This window comes from Gymnodraco acuticeps, unplaced genomic scaffold (genome assembly GCF_902827175.1).
Source record: "Gymnodraco acuticeps unplaced genomic scaffold, fGymAcu1.1, whole genome shotgun sequence".
Classification (NCBI taxonomy): Eukaryota; Metazoa; Chordata; class Actinopteri; order Perciformes; family Bathydraconidae; genus Gymnodraco; species Gymnodraco acuticeps.
In genome coordinates this window covers 2,659,683-2,681,329 of record NW_022989947.1, presented here as the reverse complement: position 1 = coordinate 2,681,329, position 21,647 = coordinate 2,659,683, and the positions used below count along the sequence as shown (strand labels likewise).

Sequence of the window (21,647 nt, the reverse complement as noted above, 5' to 3'; positions counted from 1 at the left end):
AGAAGAGAAGAAAGAAGTGAAATCTAATGACAAACCTTTGGAGAGCTTTCATTAAAGAGCAACATACACAAAGAGTTTTCTCTACGTTTGTGAAAGGGGGAGTCGGGGTCCCAATTAAAAATATACAATTTACTAGGGATGTTGAAAATAATAGTTTCTACGATGCATTGCGATGCGGACGTGGACGATTCGGTATCGATGCAGTGACGGAAGATAATCGATTATAGCGTAGTAACGTTGCTTCCATCCATCCTGCTTTATCCACCAACACAACACCACCAGTCCAGAACCAACAGCAGAAGGACCCGCTCTGGATCACTCCGTGTCGCTGCGGCTCAGGGATTTATGTTTTTCAAAAATAATCGCGTTACAATCATGTCAGGTTTTTGGTGGATTTAATTAAGTCTTGGATTGCAAAGTATGAAAGTCCTCTAGCAATTTTCAGACGATATATACGTGTGTAAAGTTTGTGAAGGCAGGAGGAAAAAAGCTTCCGCGATCACCGTCTCCTCTCCGTTCCTCCAAGCCCCGCCCTGAAAATAATGAGTGACAGGCTGATAGTGACCCGATAGAAACTTTATTATTCACTTAATCACTGAGATATAATGAAGCTAATTTAATCTCATACATTCATGGGATTTATGTAACAGTAAGACAGAGAATGTAAGTGTGCACCCACATGCAGTATTTTAGTTGTTATATGCTGTTGTAAATACTCCTGTTGTCTGCTGTGTTCAGACTCAAGTCCTGTGTGTGATGCCACATTCAGGACATTCAGTGTCCTTTCTTTAACAGAAGACTGTAGCTAGAAGCTGCAGCTAGACTGCAGAAGCATTCTTTTTTTGTTTTTGAGGATGGAACAACTTCACACATAGATATAGGGAGGCTAGACCTATACAATTCATTTATTTTGGTTTATAAATGAATGTCAAGACATTTATGTTATTGATTTCTGAAGCACTTTCTAAATAATAAAAAGAGAGTTCATATGTATTTACTGCATGTATGCATTGATGAAAAATAAGCCATGTGCAGTAATATAGAAAATTGAAGATGCAACGCATTGGTATGAATCGTGATATCGAATTGAATCGAATCGAAGACAGGATAATCGTAATCGAATCGTGAGACCAGTGAAGATGCACAGCCCTACAATTTAAGGGGGTTATTACGAATATTACGACATATGTGTACAGAACAACAATTTGAAAAGGTGAGGAAGATAATACATTAACAGCACCTTAAATATTTAATAAAAACTAGCGAAAAAGTCCACTTGGGACCACAACCATTAGATCAAAAAAACATCCTTTGGTTAGTTTCTTTCAAAATGTATTTTACATAATTCAACTTAAGTGGGGCCCCAAGAGACCTGCGTGCCTTATAATCGGTCGGGATGACAATTAGAAGAAGAATTAGAAGAGTTTCAAAACAAATGTTCTGCCTTTCTCCGAGGAAAACCATTTGATTGCATTTTTATTTTGCTCTAGAGGTCATCTTGTCCTCTAGAGCAAAATAACCAGGGAAATTCAGGGCAGCATAATTGCATCTTTCTAAAACTGGAAGGCATGAATTCTGTATTTAAAACGGGAAGTGCCCCGTTACCTTTTTGGAGGTGAACTTCTGCCTGGACACCACGCTGCGCAGCTTGTGCTCCAGCGGCTCCCGGTTCTCCAGCTTCTTCACCTTGTAGATCCTCACCAGCCAGTGCTCCGAGGTGAACGCCTCCTCCAGGTGCTTGAACTTGATGTCCTTGTTGCCGATCTCGGCGTTACGTGTCCGGTCGAAGCCGGGAGGCGTCCGGAAGTCCAGCTGGGAGACGGAGAAGCACGTCATTTGACTCATATTATAGAGCTGCATGCTAAATATTTTTGTTTTCAAGAAATAACTATTGCAATTTAAGTTAAAACCGTTAACCAGGCTAGCCCTGTCTACAGAAATCTAAATAGTGTGGCACAATTTGTCCATTTACATTTCAGGTTTTATTGGGATTAAAGAAACAAGATATAACGTTTATTTAGTGTGCTCTACCTTTGGACAGCTTGTCTTCTGTCCAAATGCTAAGCTAAACTCATATTTAACCTGATACTTAAGTAGCGTTATAAGTTACACACAATTCAAACTTCATAATCAACTAAAATGTACCAAAGAAAACAACAAGCCTCATGATAACAGGCAGCCTCCCCCCTTTGGCCACCATGACATCACACTCACAGCATGTTGTTCCTGTTATTCTGCTCTAACAGTCCTTACTGTGTCCTTCTTACTTTTGATTTCCCACAGATCTACTCTCAAAGCTACCCTCTACCTTCCTTCTGTTGTTATTTGTCCTTTTAGTATTCACTCTCACTCTCCCTTTGTGTGCCACGTTCCCATCTACAGGACACCTTGGCATTTTGTTTATGCCTTCAGGCTGCTAGAGGACACAGAGTGGGAAATACGACACCATTTTAGTCACAATAGCTGCATGTCTTGCTGTTCAACGAGTCATTTAATTGTCAGGGAAAATATATACACACATTATTAGATGTTTTTTGGCAATACCACAGCCTGGTTGTATTTCTGACATACTTTATAGTACGTACTGTATTATACACTGTCAGTATAATCCTTTAATCTCCTCTCCCTGCTACAAGCAGCATCCACAACCATCTATTATTGTCTTGTTCCTGTTGTCATCTAAGCCTCCGTTTCCCCTTGTCACATCCTGTTTCCGTGAACCTAATCTATCCTTCCTACTCTCCCATTTCTTTTTCCCTCCCTCCTGTCCTTCATCTCCTTCTGTGCCTCAGTCTCTCCACCTATGTCCCCCCGTAACAGAGCTGTGAGCCGCACACAGCTCTGGCAGTCTGTCTCTGGATAGTGGTTGCATTGATTCTCTGCTGAGCTGTTGGCTGGGCCTCATCTGCAGCGGGATGCAAGCACCTGGAGAGAAGGATCCCTCTCATCTCTCCTCTGCTGCCTTCCAGAAGTAGCCGAGGGATATTTGCACGCTTCCACCAATCCTTCATACTCTGCCTCCATCCCATTTACCCCCAAACACCCACCTCTCCCAACCTCAGGAGCTCCCCAAGGCATTTCCTTAAATCCTCTTCCGCCTGTCTGTCAGCAGGATCCGCTTTTAAGATACAGTTGCAAGAATCTTTACACCTTTGGTGGTGGCAGCTGCTTGTTATTCTGTGTTCAAGCCACAGGCTGCAAAGAAATATCTAGCAGTAGTGCTTTTTAATTCTTTGCCAATTGCAGCGGCTTGTTACTTTCTGATCTCTGCACAAAGTTATTGATGCCTGTGAAGTGGATCCCCATAACATATTTTTGAATTCAGAGTTTCTCCCTGACCTGGAGAGGAGAAATGATCAAAGACCTGCACAGTTGTTGCAAATCTTTCTTTGTCATGTGAAGAATCTTAGATGAGTCTCTTCTAACCTGCATTTCACCAAATCGGTAATAGGACATCTTGTACATGAGGCAGTTGAGCAGAGTTGGTGAACCGGCTTTGTCCACTCTGAACTCTCCCTGAGGGGTGAAGTAGTCGCTCTCCTGAAGGGGACGAGAAGAAGGTATGGGAAGATAAGGTCAGTGTCATAAACCCACAAAGTTCACGAATACACCTTGGTCATTGACTAACAGTGGGTACAGCTCAGGTACCAGCACTTGTGTTGTCCTGCTGTTTATGTGTTCTAGAGTTTACTGCCCTTCACAGAGAAAGATAATAGTCCACAGTTTGTTGTGTGATGTAGTGCTACAGCTGCTATTCACAACATTCATTGAAAAGTATGTAAATCCAGCTTCTCCTCAACCAGTGTTTGTGCAGGGACTGGTAATAATGAATGATCTTTAGAGATGATGGATGGTACATAATGGTGGATTTGTGAGTAGCAACGTGTTCTTGTTTCTCTGAAAAACCCGTGTCTCGACTGCATGTAAATCTACAGAAATGGTTTCGTGACTCCTACTTGAGTTGTATGCTGTTATTTCAAGACAGAAAACAAACTAAAATGGGGACAAACTTGAAAAGTGGTATTTTCTCACAATGATAAGAAAAGTAGCAATTCAGTGTTAGCCTTTAAGTCCCGGAAAACAAGTCAGGAATGCACGACCGTGGTCTCAACGGAGTCTGTTGTGGGGATGATTATAGAGAGCGAGTGTGTAAGAGTGAAGAGGGCTACATTGAGATTTCACTGCTGTGAGAGTTCCTGGAGAAAAGCTGCAGTGACAGGCGGGTCAGAAACTCACCCTGATGTCCTTGGGGTGCTCTCCCTCTGCTATCCTCACCATCCACAGGAACTTGTTTATGTCGTCACCTGAGTAACCGATTACACCTCCGAAAATGATCAGCACGTAGTCCACATCCAGCGACCTCATGATCTGGTAGGCTGCGCTCTCGTTGGAAGACATGGCTTTCCCCACCTAAAAAACGGCAAAGAAGTCCTACTTTAATTGGAGTTTACAAGACAGGATGCTTCAATACAGCAATAGGAAAGGAAAATAAGAAGGATTTATTAAAGAGACATCAATCTTGTTTTCTGTGTAATTACATTTCCTGTGGACAGATGCCGGAGTAGGAAGCAAGAGAGAACAAAGCTACAGAGCCTTCGCAGACTTAACTTAAAGACAAAATGATTCCACTACATTTAGCAGCAGAGAGACACAAAACATAAATCGAACGAGTCTGACAACAATTAAGTGCAATTCCCCCACAGTGTAGATTCAATGGGAATAGTTGGAGCAAACAAGATTATCTGGCTTGTTGGAAGGAGCGGTTTTATGCTACATAAAAAGAAATAAATCACTGGAGCTTGTTAATCATCTAGACTGCTGCAGGTTTTTATGCATGTGAATGAATCAAAACAGAAAGAAAGCAAAGTGATGAAGAATGAAACTGGCATGAGGCTCACCAGGGCTATGTGGCTGTTGTTCCACGTGTTATTATCTACTAGTGTGGTCCTGTTGGCCATTCCCGCTATCTGGTATCCGTAGTCCCACCACGACATGACGCGAGCGTTCTCTTCTGTGTTCTGCCTCAGCCAATAGTACGCCTCCCTGAAGTCATCCAGGATGTTGCGGGTCCTAACAAAGAGAGTAAGGTTGACAGGTAACAGCGTTGACAGGTATATACATGAAGCAGCGGAGGCAATTAATAATTCAGTCAAGACTTCCAGAAGGGCAAAAATAGATGAAAATAGACCAGCCATGCATAATAAAACGAGGGTTAAAAAACAGCTCACACTCTGAACACTCATGTCCTAAATTGACCTCGAGGAGCAGACGTAAAGCCAAACAACCAATTAACTTTAGGTATGGTAATAATTGATTATGCTTGTGTGCGTGCGCGCTTTTATGCGTGACTGTGTAGGTGTGTGTGCGCGAGAACAGAGCAGAGTGACAGCTATGCTGCTCCCAGTAGCACAGCTAAAACCATTGTCTGAGAACTGCCGTGGTGGCATTAATATAGGCATGAGGACTTGCAACCACCACTTAGTGTTGGCCTTCAATATTTCCTCCCTGATGCTTAAGAGAATAATCATGCCTGTAAAGAATCTCAGAGAGAATAATAGATCAGCTTTTTTCTGTAGATTCAGAGACGTTTTTCTGTGACCCAGAAACACTAAGTAAAGCAATCATATTAAAGCTCATACGTGCACATATCAATATTTCCACAACATGAAATATGAATGTGTTTCCTCTATCCTGCTGCTTTGTGTTCGTGCACACACACACGTGCGCTCATTTGAATGCAAGGTGGAGCATTCCAATCTTTTCTGTATTTTTGAAATGACTTTAAAAAAATGACTTGGTGGTTAACATAATAAGAGCTGAAGTGTACTGTGCGCATGTTTGATCCGTACCCGTCGTTGTTGTAGGAGGCGAGCACCACGCTGGGGCTGGAGTAGGCGTTGCTGGTGACCCATGTGCAGTGGACGGCGAACATCATGAGCAGCATCAGCATGAGCATGGTGACGATGGACTTGATGTTTGGACCCAGACCCTCCTCTGCCTTCTCCTGCTCCGACACATGTTTACGCACCTTACCCGCCTGCAGGGGGAGACAAACACTTTTTATGATGGACGACAGAGTCTGTAGCGTTCCAGGGAGATGAATTATTGAGCGGAACAAATGATTGAATAAACTAATTGAGCAAAGTATCTTACAGCAGCCTCGTGCTTTCAGTCACTAAGGATTGTGAGATGGACCTTGTGATGAGTTAATATCGCTTCACACCAGCAGCAGGGAATTGTTAAGGCAATAAAAACTCTGGAGAGGAGGAAATCTGCATAATGGGAACATTTGTCTTTACTAACACCTCCAACTACTTGCTCTCATACCTTAACTGTGGCTTGAAGTGAGCGAGGAGAGATGTAGATAAAACATGACATCGGGCCAAAAGTGAGATTAACAATGGAAGGACTGTACAGTTTTACTTGTTTTTAATGAGTGGATGTGTAAAGTTGTCTCGTCGTGATATACGGTATAGGTTATTTGTTTTCAGACGTGTTCTCGTGATCTTAGATTGACTTCCTGTATTGATAAAGATAAATCAACTATCAATCATTTATAAAAAGTGGACATAGGTTGATACACAATGATCAATTGCATGTTTGAATAAATATAAAAACTGTATCTGTAGTTTTCATTGTAAACATTGTATATATCATTATTTTATAATAAAGATCAGATGTGATGCATCTAATGTTTTTCCTTGCAGAATGTATTCATGACCTTAAAGCCTTTTGTTTTGAAAGCTAGATTATTTTCATCAGTTTCTTCTGTTCTATTATTCCTCTATGTTGGCAACAAATGATTCAATGTGTATTCCATATTTGTTGTTATGCAGCTTGTATTAACATCAAAGCTTCCAAGCATAGTCAAAATGTCCATCACTGCATTTCTCCACCGATACAGAGCAGCAATGATGTGGAACAATCTGTCACCATATGCAGATGCCCAACATAGCTTTCTCCTTAAGGATGGATATCTGTGGGTGATACATGAAGTGATGTGATGCCAAGGTGGACCTGAATAGACAAAGCCACAGTTTGGCTCAGCAAGTGACAGCCGTGGGATCAACATTCGACAAAGTGAGACAGCTACAATGATGGCAACGGCATCCAACAGTTGCAGCTGAATCACAGTTGAATCACACGTTACCCAAACTGGCAAGCTAAACTGTTGAGGAGTGGGGAAAGCTGACAAACATGAGAATGATAGATCCAAAGGTGTAAAGTCAATAAGGAGCTCACGGTTGCCTTTATGCGTTTCATATACATTTGGATCATTCTCTCCTGACCTGACCTTGTCATAAAGGTTCCCAGAATTCCTCTTGTCGTCCTCGTCGCTGCTGTCTTCAGCGGGGGGTTTCTCTCTCTTCGTGTCGTCTCCCATGTAATGCTCAAAGACGCTGGAGAAAGCCACGGCAGACAGCATGCACACCACCGGAGTCAGTGTCAGCATCAGGCGCACCATCACACCGGCAAAGTACACCGCGCTGATGGCATACAGGGCCACTGCAAGGGGACAGGAATAGAAGGTGGTGGGTGGGAGAGAGAGAGGGAGCACAACATATAGAAAGGTCAGTCAAGGAGAAAGACGGTGTGAAAGTAAAGGACAGAGGGAATTGGGCCGAGTGTGTGAGACGGAAATAAGGACATGAAAAAGAGAAAATGAGTTGTAATGCAGCATAATCAGCAGCTCTGCAGAGTTGAAACCCTAAACGGAGAGGGCGCTGGCTGCTTTCCGTCCTTGAAGAGTGAACACCCGGCTCAACAGGTGCATGGCTAATCAATAGCTGTAATTGGCTGATTAAGTCTGAGGGAGAAACAGGTCGGGCTGCTGGAGGGCGGAATCTGAGCGCTTAAAGGTTTTCTGCCCTTGATCTTGGCTGTCTCTCTCTCTGTAAACAGAAACGTTTGTTTAAGATGATTGGGTTTTTTTTAAGTCCCCCTTGGTGCTTTTCTTTTGCTGGTTCCTAGCTCGACATGCCTCCCAACCCGGCTACGAATATAAACTGAACCAAAAATATAACTTCATGCAATTTTCAGCATGATAAATAAACGTGAGCAAATGAATCGATACATTTTAGCACGTGAATGGGCTACTGCGCAAGTAGGCAGTATGGTTTTTAACATTTTGTAGGCTACTTATAATTATGGCTTAAAACGTATTCAACAGATATGTTCATATTTGTATTCACACTATGTCTAAAAGACTCAAATCTATGATGAAACCCATCAAGTCACGGTCGATTTGTTGCCAGGAGTGCATTTTTTCTTAATCAACCAATCACAGCTTTTAAAATCTTCCTTGCTCAGAGTTGCTCTGAAAGGATCTTAGGCTAAGCGTGGACTCCTGGCTAGAAAATGTAAAGGTAAGTACTTTCAGTAAATGTGTCAACACGACCACGTGTGATGTACCATTTACAAATCAATCATGCATGTTAACCTAGCCTACTGTTTATTGAGCGGATAAATGACTCAATTATTTGCTCGTCTTTCCAATTCATGCTGAGGTGAAAATAAATGTCAGAGAATGTCCAAGCTCATAAACTGTAGAGCTTTTAATAAAGTGTTCCTACCAAACACTCGTTCATCGTTGATGTTCTTGATGCAGAACCAGAGGCCTGCTGGGAAGGTGCAGACCAGGATGTGGAGGTCGAAGAAGAAGGAGACCCAGGTGGTGGGCTGGTGCTCCGACACTGACGCTATGATGGGGATGTGGATCTTAGCATAGCTGGAAACAGAGGGGAGGGGAAGGGACAGACAGAATGTAATTCATGTTGGGTTGAGCCCATTGGGAGTGTTGAGACAAATGAAACAATAGATCCTTCTGATTAACTCCAGAGTTATGAGGAAAGAAGATAATGTACCTCCCTGCATGCTTATGATAAAAAATGGACACATTTAGAACTGAAAGAGTACTTTTTTTTCCCAAGCTGTGTGTTCCCTTTTTATTCATTACGGGCTTTTACACAGCAGTTTCTACACGTTTCAAATACTTCTCTAAAGTGCTTAGTGATTACAGCTGGGAAAGAGAAAACACACAACACATTAAGGAATTAGTATCAGCTTCCAGAGGGGGAAAACTATCCCATACTGCTCCAGTCAGCAAACAAAAGGGGGGGGGGGGGGGGGGGGGAGAGAATGGATTGGGTGTGCTGGAATATCAAACATGTTGCAGTGCATTTGGAAAACACAGGGTGCCTGGTGCTGTTTGGCAGGAAGACAATAGTTCAACACCGAGCCTGAGCTGCACAGTTTCCCCTCTGGGACGGTGTAGGTGGGGTTTATAGTCGGATTTGAAAACACACACTTGATTGAACATGTTTTCCATCGACGGTGGGAGTGTGAAGGTCAGCAGATCTTACCCGGTGTCCCAGAGAGAGTAGAAACGACCACTCCACGGAGCAATGTGTCCTGAGGAAAGAAAGGATTTGTTTATTCATTCATTCGAGCCTCTGAATATAGCGCCTGCTGTTAGGGGGGCAGGAAGATGAATAAGGTGTAGACCAGAATAAAGACCGAATGAAAGGACCAATCATTTTAAACAACATACAAATACTCTCATTAGAATGTCCTTTGCTACAACCAAACGCAATTATTTATAAAGCAAACTCTACCCAACTGTGCAGCTTTGAATAAATAAAAATGGAAAACACTATCTGACCCAAAGGCCTAGAAAATGTATACGAGTTGCAAAGTTTGCCTGAGGATAAAACAATGGATGTCTACGATACAGTTACTATTCACTGTGTGAAACCAAACTGAACTACTGTATATTGTGGGAATGCGCAGCTTGAACTTGGGTTTGCGATCTTACTAATTTCTCTTATAATAACAAAATAATCAACAATAAAAGGTAAAGTGAGAGAGGAAACACCCTTACTTTTTATTTATTTAAAAGTTGAAATGCACCCCTGCAACACAATGCAGTAAAAATGTGGTCTTTCAATCTGTTATTTATGTGCAGATGCAAGAAGATACACATGTACGAGTGCAAGGCAGCACGATTTACATCCTGTCGTCGCTTATACACTAATCTGATTGAAATTACCAGAGAGCAACGGCTCTGTATTAAACCAACCTTTTCTGCCAAGAGAACTCTGATACAGAACATGTCAATGCTTTAAATGTATTCTATTGATGGTACTTAACTACTGAAATTGACTTGTTTATAAATGTAACTGAAACCATTTAAGCTGAAAATTAGATCGCACAGGGCATTTGATGTGCTCATTCAAATGTCTTATTTTGGTAAGGCTTTGATGTGGAATACATTTCAGCTCTGAACTGTTGCCTAGGGGCTCTCACACACACACTCACATGTGTGCACAGACACTAACATAAACAAAAGCCTGAGCCCCATATTACACATTTTGTGGCAGGTTTGCACCAGCATGTAGCTGTATCCTGTCCTTTGGAGAGATCCTTTCTTAAGCATTTATGATGAAATAAGCACCACTACCATCAGAAAAAAACTCTTTAAATAAGATGTCAGAACCGAAGCAGGCATGAAATAGTAATAAAACTGAAATGGGAAATATTTTGAGAGGTTATTGAAAGGATGACACTGATTTAAGCAATCAATACTTGGCTTTGAGTTCAATATACTGAGGAAACCCACTAGGCTACTGAGTTGCAGAGATTTTTAAGAGATGAAAAAGTCTAATAGACCAGAGAATCACATGCGCAGCTTCACTAGGAAACTGGCATATCCCCAAACAGTCACTGACTCCCACTGCTCAATTCAGATGGCTGACACATCACAGCGGTTACCAGACGTCCAGGATCTCTCACGAGACTTCTGCGTACGCATGAGTGGCCAATGAGCTCTAAAGCAGGCAGGCGGAATATCTGAGGACGCCAAATATAACCATAGATGTAATGTGACACCATCGTTTTGCACAAAAGGCCTGGCTTTCACATCATCTGGAGTGACAGAATGTCAAATTGCTGTTTATGGCTAGTAAATAATCTGCTGTCTTAATTAAGGTGAGAAAACCAATTTCTCATGTTGGGTTAAAAAAAAGCCACACGCTTTATTTAGGCTCATTACAGACTGCAGAAAACGTGTGCATACACAGCCTAAGGGGATACGAGAGCGCTCCATTTCCTTCACATATTAGCTTTCCTGGGACCAGTCTGAGGTAATGAACCACTACTGTAGATAGGGAGAGCAAATCTAGTGTTTAAAGAACCAAAAGCTGGTATACCATGTCAACTTGAATCTGAACACTTCAGCAGGAGACTAATAGAATCAATAAATAGCAAGGAGGCAACATTTGAAAGGTCTGTAACCTTGTGGCCACAAACGCAGGCCGAACTGAAAATAATGGAGAAAACATTGACTGAGGGCAAAGTTCAACTGGCTTGCTGTGCGCATCGGGGTTCAACCAGGCCAGTGAAAAACAACATTCAACTCCAGAAAAAGGCCCTCGAAAGAGCACTATCTTCCACTACTGCTCCACAGTCCTACAACTTGTAAGGCTGCAGCATCCCTATCTGCTTCTATTTGCTTATCATGTGCCTTCCGGGTTTCATTTTCTGATGAACCAAACACTGATTAGCGGCCCACTGGGGAGGCCTGCAGGTCAGACCAATGGGGAATAGTGTATAAACATACTGTAACTTCTGGCTAAATAAGGAAAACACAATTTGAAATGGCTGATATCCCAGATCTGGATCAGCATCATTAAATCTAGTCTTCTGATCCTTGCACAAAATGCTATTGGTCCATACAATCCCAGCCAAATCAAAGCTAACTGCTTACATCTATAAGAATAAAAAGACAGGGCTCAAAACAAAACCACTATTTGTTTAGCCAATGAAACTATCATTAAAAAGAGATATTATATCACGATGAGCTATCTTCGCAATAATATTTAGCAGGAAATAAAGCCAGGGAGTGAGAGACACATTCATTTGTTGTAGCTTGACGTATCATGAAAGATGATCTGCTCATCGCCATTTTTGTTTAATTTCCTCGTGTTGACATTGACATAAACGTTCTGGCTACATTTGGGAGACTCAAATGTTTTATTCTCTGGACTGGGCAGGCCGGTTACATGGAAATATTCACTGAAAGCACACAGCCAGGTAAACTATAAAGACATTATAGTTAATGAAAAACATTCTGTGGTTCAGCATTAATTAATAAAGGATTGATTTGTTCATTTTGTATTCTCTAACCTTGATGGATTGGCTGCTTTGTTTATTGGTTGCAACCATTATTAATTGTTTCCAAAGAGGGCTCCAACTAATAATTATCTCTTTTATACATGAATCTATTGACTTCATTTGAATTAAAATTGGACAAGAATGTTTCTTTCATTTGTCTGTTTTGTCAGACTAACCTGAAAACAATGTATGACACAAAACAGAAGAAAGCAGCAAACACTCAAGTTGCTAGGCGGACATACAGACCTGTGTAAGTGAGATAGATGACTGTGAGGAAGACCACGCCGGCGGCAAGAGACACTCCGAGGAGGAAGAGCGTCTGGAACTCCTGTCGGGTCAGCCTGTCTTTCAGGTACTGCAGAAAGGCATAGGCTTGGAGAAGTGCAAACACACCTGAGAAGAAGACACACACAGAAACAAAAGAATGAGCAAACATACAAGAAGAAGCTCAATCTTTATTTATTTATATAGCACATTATATGTTATATTATATTATACATTATATCCCCAGGGAGCAGGTTTACGTGGATAAGAAGTGCTGCTGTCAGTTTGGCAGAATCCTCTACAAAGCAGTTTGGAAAAGCCCCTTTGGCAGTTCATGCAGATGTGAAAGGCAAATACTGCGGGACAACATATTTCGAATGCATGAGACAGATTGTGTGAATAAGCTCTTCTCTTTCCCTCGCCTTGCTTTCTTTTCAGCTGCCCCTTTGGTTACACTTTGTTCCTTTGCTCTGACACTTTCTCAGAGCCAATTCCTCCAGAACATTTCTCTGCTTGTCTGGTGAATTCGATATAAAACATTTAAAAGAGTTCTTTCGTCACCCTCCCATTCTATGACAAAACATCATGAAATCGCCTCACTCAACACCACACACAGGAGGTCTCACCCATTTCTAAGGTTAAAGTGCTGCCTGTCTCCTGGAGAGCCGGGTGGTGCTAACACTTTTGTCAGTCTCTGCACACCCCCCCCCCCCCGCCTGTCTCAGGGAGTAACATTCTCAACGCTATCGACAGGTCCACGGCTCTGTCACTCTCTTCCTGTCTCCCACTGTGCTCCCTGGATGCTACCACCAGATGTTCAGAGCAGCTGCTACCCAAATGACATAAAAAAACACTCAAAGAGAGCAGGGAGCCGAAAACTGAGAGGCAGAGGAGATTTTTGATGGTGCATTTTTTAAGTGCCTCTCATAATGCGGTGTGTGTTGTACAAACACCAGAAAACAGGGACACTTCATCGTCAGCCTGCTGCAGTGTTAAGAGAATTCTCCAAAAAGGTGCTGCTCGGCGTCCTAAAGCTGCCAACGGCAGTCCTCTCACAATCTGGATGTAAATAAACACACAAATCATGCACATACAAACGCACCCACTCGTGCCGCCAGGCAGCAGATGGGCCCACTGTTGAGTGGCGAAACTGAACAAGCTTTAATAAACTACCCACAAGCCAAAAATGAAAAGTACTAAAAGTGGGTGGCTTGTGAAGCGGCTTACTTATTTCTATTTTGTAAATATATTCCGAGGAGGTCTTGTGTTTGTTCTCCACAGAGAGCATGACTAACACTGTCAGCACTAGGGGATTCAAAGCCTCTGCCGCAGCCAAACAATCTTAAAGTGTGTGCATCCATGGTAGTGTGAGGTGCTTTAGATAACAAGCTAGTGGCTTATGTAACGTCACACCTTTAATACGCGAGTTACAGCAGTCAGCCATAACCCCCTAATTTCCACCGGGTCCATCTGCGTCGCGTTACGGCCGCTCCGTTCGCAAAGATCGCGGCCACTCTAGTCAATGGGTGCTATTCCACCACACGCGGCTCAGAAGCGTCCCAGGAGCGTCTCGGCGCAGGGCAACTCTAAAATTATGATGAATCCTATTTTTGACGCGACGCAGCCGTAAGGTAATGTCGGGCAGGCAGGAAGTGGAACGCTCAGAGCATATATAGCATATATATAGCATATATATATATGAATGCTGTCAAAATTATCACGTTAACAGCGGTAATTATTTTTTTTTTATTAATTGCGTTAAAATATTTAACGCATGCGCAGAATGGCCCGCCCCATACATCCCACCAGTGGCAGCGCCAGGGTATGGCTGGGGTAGGCTACAGCCATACCAAGAAATGGCTTATCCCCACCATGAAAAATGATGTTAAAGTAAGCAAAATAAAGTCCGCCAACTCGCGGAGTAAATTGCACAGACAGCAGTTAGTAAGATTGATTTCAGCAGCCACTTGTCTGGAAATACCGAAGACTAGAAACGGTTTTGAAAACTTTTGTCACGTAGTGATCGTCTTCTCAATAGAACATCTTTGATAATGTCTTCTGGCTAATCAGAATCAAGATAACGGCGTGGTGTTGTTGCAGGAAGTCCCGACGGAGAATACTTTTGCTGTGTTGATAGAAATCAACACGTAATGAAATAAGACCCCACGGTTTGATGATTGATAGGTGTGTGGGCTGTCTTTCATTTTGACACACAGAACAATGTTATAATAAACACACATACATACGTATGTTAAATGGATATATCCGCCTTCTTTCATTAATCTTTCCATTCCCACAACAATATACATAAAGAAATGGCATATTTTGGACATAGTTCGAATGGTGATTAATCATGATTAATTAATCTTTAAGCTGTGATTAATCTGATTAAAAATTGTAATCGTTTGACAGCCCTAATATATATATATATACACACAAACTAATTTTGCAAACCCTATCCCTCCGTAGTCTTTCAATTAGGAGTAAGAAATGCCAGCGTTCTCCTCCGGTTTACAGGCACTGTGTAAATTATATATATAGAATAATGATGATGATAAATGCATTTTTTTACCACTAAAATACAGCAACACATCTTTGATTAATGTCGTTTATAACTGGAATATTATTATTATTATTAACTTTGTCTGTACAAAGTAGCCTGTCCAGGAAATATGCCCAAATCAAAAAAGCTGCGAGCCGGCAGGCAAGACGCTCCGCTTCTGAAACGCGCCCGGTGGGTTATGACGCTAGAGGAGGTCGGACCAAAACCGCGGCGCAGACGGACCCGGTGGAAACTAGGGGTTAACCTCTCTCTTGTGTTGCACCATACATCAGGAGAGTTGGAAGAAGTGAACATGAATACAATCTCTGTATTGTGACTATGTGTCCTTGGATAAAGAATTCAGTCAGTTCAGAAACGTATGTAACTTGGAATAGGATTGTTCCATATAATGTCAAAACATGTTTGATGTTATTCAAGGTAAGCATTGTAACAAATATCTTTTAGAAAATAAAAATATGCCATCCAACCTGAATGAATAGATTGTGTTTGCCAGGCTTGGGCAGCAAATCAAGTTGTAAACACCAACATATTATCTAATAAAGTTAGTATGGTAAACTGTTTTTCTGAAAATGTAACTGACTGGAGCGATTTTAGCATTTAGTGAGATCAAATAAATACTCTCCAACTCCTGAGGAAAATATTTGTAAATGTAATCATACACTAGATCGTAGGATACAGGGGGACGAGGACGAAAATAATAGTAAAGTTGATGGCTGCTATGTGTCTTACTTGTGAGAAGCTCTGACATTTGGTGATAAAGGTATTATTGAGTCATAACTTGGAAAAAATAAGGCAGTGATATTTTCCAAGAAACGCTGACTTCATCAGTGCACTCTGAACGACACTCATCTTCAAACTTTCCAGAAGTGAACTTCTTCATCGAAGAAGAAACGCCGGATCAGCTACTCTGGAAGGAGATAGAGTGAGACTTACCGGCAGCAGCCATGTGCTCGCTGGTCCTGATTGGCTGGAAGCCCACAAAGGGGATCTGCATCGACAGTACAAGACCCACAATGTAGAAAGTGCTGTAAGCTGTAAACAGAGAAGAGACAAAATGAGAAATAAAGCAATCAAAATAACGTATTGCACTATAAACCTTCCATTATGTTCCACTACTGCAGTTTGGATGCTTCTAAGGGAAATCAACCTCAACAGAAGTATTTAAAGTCTATTGATTTCCGCGGCCGTACTCTTGAGTGAGTAAATACAAAATACCTGATCTCATGTCATTTACTGTGAAAACGGGAGCTGGCTCTGTGCGGTGTGACGACGGTGCTGAGAACAGTGCGACTCCCACCTTTGTAGCTGGGGGGGAACCGATTCGCAGACGCACCATCTTAATTAAGATTTCATACTCTTCCTGAAGAGTGTGCCTGGTTTTTGAAGAAGTTGTGGTCGCCCTCAGCTAACTCTTACTCACACATCTGCTATTGACTCAAGACAGGGAGAGATGAAATGTGAGGGAACATAGACCGCGAGGCATTTTATTAAACCGGGACTTTCTTTCTTTTTTTCATGTTCCCTCTTAGTGAGATAGACACCTGACTCTAAAGAGGGAAGCTGCAATATGTAAAGAGGAGAGAAGGTGAGCAATGTGATAAGGACCTAATGTCTTTTCCGTCACCTCGTGTCGACATATTTCTCTATCTCTCATTAGCTACCAAAAGGTGCATGAAGTTGCAGGATGATATTTCTGCGGCAGACATCTTTGAGGGACAAGAAGGGATATTTTCCACTTTATATAACAGCGCCGCATCGCCAAGTACAATGTCATGGCTGAATAATACTTTGGAGATAGAGCAGAGGTCAAAACCATCTCACTGTGGAGAGACCGTCATTTATTTTCAAAACTCTTAAGGACCACGATTTGCAGTTACATACAACATACAGATACAACATATAATCATGTGAAAAATATACTTTACACCGTGGTTTTTTTCTTGATCACAACAGAAGTGCCTGTCGCGAGCTCGTATTCAAGCTGAGGACGAATGTGTGGTGATTCTCTGAGCCAACACATAATGTGCCAAGGCTGGTCGGTGTGTGCTGTGACACTGGGATGTTCGCTGGAATAATAAGCCTACCCTCTTCACCAGCGTTCTGCCTCTCGTATTTGCACCCATAAAAACGAATAGATCAGGTAGCAGGTGGCTGCGTTTACTGTTAAGTGGTGTGTGGGTGTGTGGATGGCGTCTGCACTGCAGATGATGGAACGCTTACGGTTGTGAAAGATGAGCACAAGCATTTGAGCTCGTTTCAGGGTCAAATGCTTCGGCAACGATGCTGGGAAACGCAACTGAAGGAGTAGTGGTTTTTGTTCTGTTTATTGCATACAATTCTATTCTAATGGAAGAGGATCTGAAAAGAATGTCAGTTTCAATTTCAACAACAGTTTGTGGGGGTGCTTTAAACATCAAGTACTTCAAGTTAATGTGTGTGCGTAGCTTACCGATGTAGACTCTTTTGCTGTAGCGTTGCATCAGCATCAGCACAAACACGTGCAGAGGAATCAGGTTGATAATGAACACATAACCTCCCCATGCGGACACCTGGAACACACATTCAAATAGTAATGTCAGTCAGACTGCTGAATTTCATATGATCAAACATTCATCATTTATTTATTTCAAACAAGGTCACCAAGCTGAGTTGAGGCTTTCGTGTTATTCGGTTACTTATCACAGGGTCTATGCAGGAATCCTGAAGTCAAATGTTAGACCTTTTAAGACCCTTTCCATAAATGTTAGGACCTCATCGCCACTTCGAGTTTTAACCGGTTACCTTGGCGACACACTTTACCTCACATTCACTATATACAGTATTGATTGTCCTTCCTCCTTATCTTCCAACCATTTGGACGCAAACTTGCATTTCCCCATAACGATGTTGTTTAACAACCGGCGTAAACGTACCTTCGCGCGCTATCAAGCAGTGAGCGTGCCATGTCCTGTTCAGGTGACGTCACATCCAACGTGATGCCATAAATAAACTACACAGAATCACACTACACACCTACGCAATGATTACATTCAGGCAGACTTTAGAATACAACCTCTTTGGACAATTTATATACTTATTGAAAACAAGCTACAAAATGTAATACCTTGGAAAATGCCGTTTAATACTTTTTAATAGCCTTCATTTTCGCTAAATGGATTTATCAACTTTTAATACTTTTTAAGACCCCGCGGACCCCCTGCAAACCTCAAAACTGAAAGCAGACCTGAAGATAAACGTTTATCACAGAGCTGCCACAATATGTTGAAATTGTTTGGGAAGGAAACCAGAAAGTCTTTGTAACGTGTATTTGTTCCGTGCAGCTGTGGCCGAGGATCCTACACTTAACAGAAGGTTGGTACATGTCGAAGTGTCCTTGAGCAAGATACTGAACCTCAGTGGGTGTGTGTGTGTCAATGTTCATCACTCCTGATAAGCGGGTGGCACCTTATACTGTGCAAGTGTGTGAATGGGTGAGGACTGGCTTATGTTATGAATCACTTGTATGTGTCTGCTAGGATAAGAGAAGCTCAATTCAAAAATTCTAATGAATTCCATTCTCAAACATCATTCTAATCAAATAGAGAGTAAGTACGGATATAAACACAAGTGACCCCTGCAAAAAAAGAAAAGAATGAAAAGGCCTTGAATAGCATTATCCCAGATCAGCCATTGTACTGCTTCTGCTCACATGAATTAAAACCTGACATATAAAGAATCTATAAAAATGCAATCGTACTTTTCATGCTGGATGGACCGATATAGGCTCGGCTAAAATTATACCTAAACTGTTTTTGAGCAACGCTAAATATCACAACGCTGGGTTTCGGGACAGTTAAAGAGCTCTACAAAAAACATCAGACAAGTTTTCAAGTACCAGCAAAAAGGCAAATGTTAAGTGTGAGAGCACTAGACAGGCAGAGAGGAGAGCTTAGAAAAGGGGTGTTGAGATAGAGAAAGAAAGACAAAGGGAAAAGACAGTTGTAAAGCATTAGAAAGTGCAACCGAGAAAGGGGGAGAGACAGCATTAGACAGGAAAAGGGATTGCGTGAGAGCAACGTTTGTTTTGAACAGCTTGTCAGAAAGAGCCACATTGCACCTGCTCAGTACGATGAGGAGCATTCATAACACTCCTGCAGTCTAAATAAGTTCCAAGCTGAACGATTAGAAGCAATTCTATTTTGGCAGTGGTTAGCGTCTGTTCTCTCAGATGGTGACAGCCAATTAGTGACATGGGGCAGTATCTCCAATGAAAACCAGAAATGACTTGAACTACAGACTCACAGACTGATCCAGTCTTTGGAGCTGACTACAAATAGAAAAGTGGAAACGCAGTGTGCAGCGCCACTGTGGATGCAAAACCATAACACTTTTCAATTTCTAGTGAGTATGTAATGATGAGGAAAGAGGAAACTGCAATTCAACCCCCTCTTCCTCTGCATTTGATCAAAACTGGCTGCAGGCACAAAGACAAGTTGGACGCGTCTCCATGTTACAAAAACCATGCCAACCGAATGTTTTAAAAATATTGATCCCTCTGAGTTAGACTCTCTGGCGTCATTAAGGGGCATTATTGACTTAGTCAACATTACATGTAAGGCTTGTTTTCCCTTGGGGTATAACTGGGTTTAGAGGTTTAATGCCATGGTGGAGAAATGGAAGATAGTGATCGAAAATATTCCCATGGTTACTATTTCCAAGGGTTTAGGAAAAAATAAAACTGGGCTTGTCATGGGTTTTAAAATAGCTCACTTACAAAAATTGTATTATAGTGGTCAAAATATGGCTTTAGTTGAGAAAATGTATCAATTTCTTTTTGTGATTATTGTATTTAGCAGCAGCTTGAACATATAGCACAGTGGTGCTATAACTTAAGATTAACATAGTAGAATGTTCACATTAATATTGCATACATGTTCATATTTATGTTACCCTTCTCAATTCAGCATGTTAACATGCAATGTACACGTTTTTAAAGTCAGATATCAATATGTACCGTGATATGACAACGGTATCTTTGATTCAGGAAACTCTACAATGCAACCTGAGAGCAGATTTACCTCCAGTTTTGGGATCATGCCAGTACAATCAACCAAAAGAAAAACCTGCCATCTGGACATATTACAAGACTACAGAGGTGAATGCTCAAGACAGAAAAGCAAGGCTGTGTGTGAGTGTGCAAGAACAAGCACTATTTCAAATGATGGCTCAAACTGCCAGGCCTTTGCCCGAGCCACAGGCCATCAGCTGAGGGCAGAATTTAGAAAATGTTTCGGGCCGTTATCACTCTGTATTTCAAACCGGGCTTATCTGATGACCGCAAGGCCACTCTGAAGACGATATAGAGAACACAGCATGCAACAGGAAGAAGGGTTTTTACTCTGCTCGTGTGTGTGTGTGTGTGTGTGTGTGCAAGTGTTTGTAGCCTCATGCGATTTATTCTTGTGCGCTTATTTACTAACACCACCCTCTACAACACCAACAGTGACTCTCTGGATCATTAGAAACACTTTAAGATGACATTGAGAAGAAAAGACCCTTAATGATACAGGATGAACAAAAAGGTTAATACACAAATGGCTCAGTGAATCTGTGTGTATGTATTCTTACATACGAGTCAGGTAGTGATAGCTTCTTGGGAATAGGCCAGTTTCCTGCTCACAATGGAACTCTAATCCCAACTGATTTTCCGATTTCAAATCATTTGCACTCCGATTGTCAGGAGGGGTTAATTGGGGATAAATCTGTCAAAAACGTAGCACCTTAAAGTCAACAGCCATGCTAGGAGATCTTTGTCGCTGTACTTTCAGCTAAGCACTACAAAGTAAAAGAAGTATTTTACATTTTTAAACAAAGGGACATATTTTTAATCACCAGAGGAGTCTTCTGTTCTGGGCATTTAATCAATACTTCATTAAGCAAAGGAGCTTTTGGTGTTACAGGTTGTTCTGCTCGAGGGGACTTTGAAGGCTTTAGAGAGGAAAGTAAGCCAAAGCTTTGGGAATGAGTGCAATGCATCTGCTTTTGCTCTGTCCTCTGTTTACCCCTCACTCCACCCTCACCCCTGGAGGGATGAATGGAGGATGCTGTGCAGCTGCCCGAATGGTTCCTGTGGCTTCTGTCCATCAGTGAGGTCCTACTGTGCTGGAACCCTGTCTTAATCCTGTCCCCCTCTGTCCTGTCCCTGCTGATAGTGCTAATATCCAGGCAGGGGGATCTGTCCCTCTCTTGCCCCTTTCACACCAGCGCTTTTTCAGCTCCGGCTCGGAGCTGGAGCCTGAAAAGCGCCGGTTTTTCCTGTTCACACCGCAGCGGCGCCGGCTCTTAGCTCCGGAATCGGGGTCACTTCCAGCTCCAAACATTTTTCGGTCTAGAGGCAAGAGGTGGCGTCGCTTACGTCTCTCTTACGTCGAGGCGTGCAGGAAACTAAACCCTCCTCCCCTGAACATGGGTCGACTGTCATGCCTGCCTACAAGCAGTAGTGCTTATAAACACACTTTATAAAGTCAGGCAACACTAACCAGGCTTCGTGTGATTCTGTTTATTTGTACCTTACTTTGACCATCCGTTCACTGTTATTGATCATTGTGGAGAGAGGGAGACGTGTTGTTTTTGTATTATAGCAGCTATCGGATGAATTCAATACATGGGC

The 21,647-nt window shown here is 42.1% G+C and overlaps 1 protein-coding gene across 1 annotated transcript in view; it reads right to left on the bottom strand.

Moving 5' to 3' along the window:
- Positions 1-21,647, bottom strand: part of LOC117542569 (dolichyl-diphosphooligosaccharide--protein glycosyltransferase subunit STT3B) — a gene marked incomplete in the record, with an annotated part of 89,839 nt that overhangs the window by 2,645 nt on the left and 65,547 nt on the right. The window contains 11 exon segments of the mRNA XM_034210309.1: positions 1,606-1,812; positions 3,427-3,540; positions 4,237-4,410; positions 4,899-5,070; positions 5,850-6,037; positions 7,295-7,506; positions 8,574-8,728; positions 9,363-9,411; positions 12,418-12,564; positions 15,932-16,030; positions 17,448-17,547. Of these exon segments, the coding sequence (XP_034066200.1) occupies positions 1,606-1,812; positions 3,427-3,540; positions 4,237-4,410; positions 4,899-5,070; positions 5,850-6,037; positions 7,295-7,506; positions 8,574-8,728; positions 9,363-9,411; positions 12,418-12,564; positions 15,932-16,030; positions 17,448-17,547 (1,617 nt within the window).